The sequence below is a fragment of the Buceros rhinoceros genome, unplaced genomic scaffold (genome assembly GCF_000710305.1).
Source record: "Buceros rhinoceros silvestris isolate BGI_N320 unplaced genomic scaffold, ASM71030v1 scaffold12558, whole genome shotgun sequence".
Lineage (NCBI taxonomy): Eukaryota > Metazoa > Chordata > Aves > Bucerotiformes > Bucerotidae > Buceros > Buceros rhinoceros.
In genome coordinates this window covers 108,473-112,942 of record NW_010427559.1, presented here as the reverse complement: position 1 = coordinate 112,942, position 4,470 = coordinate 108,473, and the positions used below count along the sequence as shown (strand labels likewise).

The 4,470-nt window shown below is 41.8% G+C and overlaps 1 protein-coding gene across 1 annotated transcript in view; it reads right to left on the bottom strand.

The window, feature by feature from the left end:
• The window catches only part of LOC104498555 (slit homolog 3 protein-like), a gene marked incomplete at its 3' end in the record, with an annotated part of 172,351 nt that overhangs the window by 101,235 nt on the left and 66,646 nt on the right, over positions 1-4,470 (bottom strand). The window contains exon 6 of the mRNA XM_010141950.1: positions 2,025-2,166. Coding sequence (XP_010140252.1) covers positions 2,025-2,166 — 142 coding nt within the window. The remainder of the gene's footprint in view (positions 1-2,024; positions 2,167-4,470) is intronic.

The following is a 4,470-nucleotide window of genomic DNA, read 5'->3' as shown; positions in this document are numbered from 1 at the left end:
CCTGCTGCAAGCGAGCAATAAGCGTTTTCCTGAGGGTTACACTCTGCAGTCCTGCACAACTCCTCCCGCCTGTAGTGCCTGTGAACTGCGAAGGGCAGGTGCAGGATTAGAGCCATGTAAGAAGTTTATCTACACAGACTCAAATAAGTACTGCCTAAAAGGCAAGGGGTCTGGCAGATCTAAACGGTGCACTAAGAGCTTATGTGGTGTTCAGTGGATCTAGAAGGCTCATAACCTCCAGGTTATGAAAGTTTCTTAAAATGTCAGATGTATCTTGACGCTCTACGTCACCATCTAATTTCAAGGCTCTCCAAGTCTTCCTTCACTTCCTGCTCTCCTAAGGAGATCTTTACAACAAGTTACTGAGGATAGGCTCTGGGGCTGGAGCAACCGCAAGGGACACAGGGCTTCAATACTTGACGCCGTTACACCCACACTGCAGGTGGATGTTTTCACTTGCTTTCTCACAATGAGGTGCACTGCTGTCAGGAGAGCGCCAGAGCTCTCCAATCTCAGTCTTCCTGCAGATGATGCTCTCCGTGTGACTCTGGCATGCAGCCACAGAGATCAGCTGATTTCTGCTACCACTTTCAACAGTACAAAATGAAATTTTTCAGTTCTCCTAGCCCAACCCTAATTTGTGAGCAAGTCTGGACCAAGTTCATCCCCTCTCTCATTACTGAAGCATTCCATCCACTCCCGAGAATCTGTACTCCATCTGACAGAATTAGAAACAGGACTGAACATTAAAAATTCTTAGTACACACTTTTCAGGACAATTTTAACCAACTTTCATGCACAGAAAAACAACTATGATGTGAATATTTTCTGTCCCACAATACCCTGGAAACGAACACAAGCAATACACTCTGAACTTTGTCAGGAGGTGAGCAAGCAGGTTACGAGCATTCAGAACAGCTTGCGTAAGAGTTTTTATTTCCTGTAAACATTTCTACGCTAGATAGGGTCTCGATGTTAATTTTAAGATGTTTAATCTTTGCATTTACTGAGCTAATTTTAAAATTTCTAATAGATCTTTTCTGTGGAGATGCACAATCAAGCATAAGCCACCTCTAAACTGTCGTGCTGAGACAGGAATCCAAGCAAATTTGAGGGGAATCTTAAATTAAGAAAGCAACCAATAAAGTGACTTAAGAGGAGTGGTGGGGTAGAGCAGATCACCAGCAAACAGTACAGCACATCGTGTCCACTGGCACGTCCCGGCATAGCCTAGTGTGCCAGGTTAGATATAAGCAATTCAGCTTATGCTTTATCCTAGTGAATTTTGCTATGCAGCAATATTTCTAGAGCAATGAGAAGCCAAAATGAGTCCAGTGACTATAAAAATACTTGAATTCATACTATGTAGACTCTAAGAGCTGGTTGGATGCCAGTATCCTCTGTAAAACAAGCATCTAAATAGGAAAAGAACTGATGTGCATTCCCTTCAGTCTAAGCAAAAGCAACCTGGTTTCATATAACAGTATTTCAGGACCTCAGTAGTATGAAGCCACAGACACAAAACCAGATGATTACAACTTGTAAAGGTAGCAAAGACAAGCAGGTCTGCAAAACCAGCATCTGATTTCACAACACAAAAATGTAACAGAAGTGTCAAGCATTGAGAATAATATATCCTGCCAAGCTAACAAGAAAACCCTGTCTTTAGACTGTCAACTGAAAATAATTCCATTTGAAAAAAAATGGACTGGGTATTTCCTTTTGCTCCTACAGAGCTCAGCAAACCTCAGATTTGTGAGATGCGAACACAAACTGAACAGAACACTCTAAGAACTTAATCTGGCTTTGGGGTAGGGCAACTTCAAACAGTGTCTTCATTTACATTAAAGAATGGTTTGAGCCCTTAGACCCAAAGGATGGAAGCAAAGAGGCCAGCTACAACACAGCTGGTACCTGCTCCGAACGCTGCTCCAGACACATGCCTTTCTTCCACACAGCAGGCTACGACAGCGACCACAAACGGAGAGACGTGGAAAAGAACGGTGTGTTACAGTGGCACTTACATTTCCCAAATGTCCTCTGGGAGGTTAGCTGGAATTTCTGTTAAGCCCCTTCCTCGACAGTCCACGACATTGTTGCTGCAGGTGCAGGCAGAAGGGCAAGTGATGGAACTGGCACTGCACGATGGAGGTTCAGACTGGGAACCTGAGACAGAATGAAAACATTAAACCTTCATTTCGAAAAATGATCGCCTGAGATTTTAACAACAAAATACATCAGCCTCTGAGTTTTCCAGATCCTTTTACTACATTAAGTAATAAGTTATTTGGATTCAGTGAATAAAACGTGCCACAAAGTCAGCTGCAGAGAAAACATGTTCTTCCTCAGTCTCCACTCTATCAATCTCCCTTCTTCATGAACACTTCTTTGGGACCTTCCAAGATCAACCATATCAATTTATTCAAAGATTTAAAAAATAAGCCTTGAGATCAAGTAGTACTGCCGAAAGTTATCTTTGCCTAGAAGTTTCCATTACACTAACACTCGGTAATTAGAAGAGAGAGGACCGTCATCAACAATGACTTATGTTTTTGAAATGAGGTAACCTGTTACAGCATAAAGGCTGGAAATAAAGCTAGTTTGTTCCAGATTATACAATGCAGTTAACGGGAACACAAAAAGAATTTAGAAAACCGTGGCTTCAAATCCTTGCTTAATCTAACAATTCCACTGACCGGCAAGAAGCTACTAGCAGAGCAGGTTTAGCACGAGGACGTGGCCCTATATACATTTTAGTCAATCCATTAGATTCAGGTTTACTTAAGCGTCATTAAGCTTTTCTGAAACTGTAGCAATTACATCAATGTTACTCAAATGGTTACAATTCTTCCATTTAAAATTTGATGTCCATACACAAAACAGTTCTGCTGCGCTAACTGAGGTTATCTAGGTGTAGTTATTGACATATTTATGGTGAGTCATCTTTCCAAAGTACATGTCATACAAGAAACCTCAAAGTACCTTTCTGACCAGACACTGAGGCCTGAACGCAAAGGTAAGAAAGTGTTGGCAAAAAATGACAAAAATCATATTAGAAAGAGGAAAAACTGGTATTTTTCTAGGTTACAGTACACCATAATCACAAAAGATATCTGGTCTTTTGGTTGGAAAAATTAAAACACCATAATTGTCAAATACATTTGAAAACATGTAAAACTATACCCAAAGCTTGTGGTTTGTCTTGGAAAACGCTTGTGAGTGAGACCTTCATAAATAACTACCGGGGACAAAAAGTCCCAAAGTATCTGTTTGAATCAATTTGCAATCCAGTATCATTATGCCAATTAAAATTTTCTAACAATGCAACATTCTTACAGATTTTCGCTCTTGATTCATGCCCACATTCCCTCAGATTTAGCCCTTAACTACGCACAACGTCATCAGCTCGGACAGCAAACCTACGTATCTTCCTATTTTCAAAGACTAGTCGACAGTAATGGAAAGTCGGCATCAGGAAGCCCTTCAGTGGCGCCTCTAATTACCATTACTTCAAAAGGCAGGTAAAGTTTGAGGAGATGTCAGCTGGAAACTCCTACAGGCTGACTTTACATCTGCAGAGGGACACCTCCTGGAAAGCAAAAGACAGTTACCGCAACATCGTGCCTTCTGTTGGAAAGGCACCGGGTTCTGATGTGAATCGTTTCTGTTGCTCTGAATTTCCCTTAGCCACTGCCCATCCCCTTTGAAGACGAGTTTGCAGCCAGGGCGACAGAACTGCCTTATATTAAAGGATCCTGTCAAGTTTCAGGATAAGATCACCACGTGAACTGTGAAATGTGGCCAAACTGAAGTACTTGGTTTGAATTTTTTTTTAGTGGGTCATCACCTGACAGCTTTCATTGATGCTAATCAAAGCTGTGAGTGACTGTATTTCGACAGACTAGACCTCAGGACTCCAATTCCGGCATCCAGAAATTACATTTTCAGAGGTAGTGACCATGTGAAATGAATGGATCTCGCAGGACATTTGTGGCATGAGACAAGCAGCAGTCAGATTCATTCTTTACGGGAGCGGGCAGCTGCTTTCATCATGAGATAAAACTAATGATCCTTTGCCTTTGCTCAAACACCCTGCCTCATTCATAGAACGCGTTCCAACTGCCGTGACAGCTGCACAGATGAGGAGTTTACCAGCCACCGCCTTCCATCTCAACACAGAGGTGGTTTCAGTACTAGTGCAGAGTCACCCTATACAATCAACTAGGCAAAAATCTACCATAAAAAAATGATCCAGTAATGCAATTCAAACCTAAATCCTCATGTGTATGGTCCAAGAAATCAAACTCACATTTATCAGGCAACCTGTCCACATTTGTGGCCATCTGCACAACACAGTGTTTAAGTTGCAGCTATTTGTACTCAACAGTAACAACATTAAAATCTTCGCTAGTTAAGCATGGACGTGTATACCAGGCAGCTCTCCTGGGTCTGTCTTCTGGCTGCAGGAAT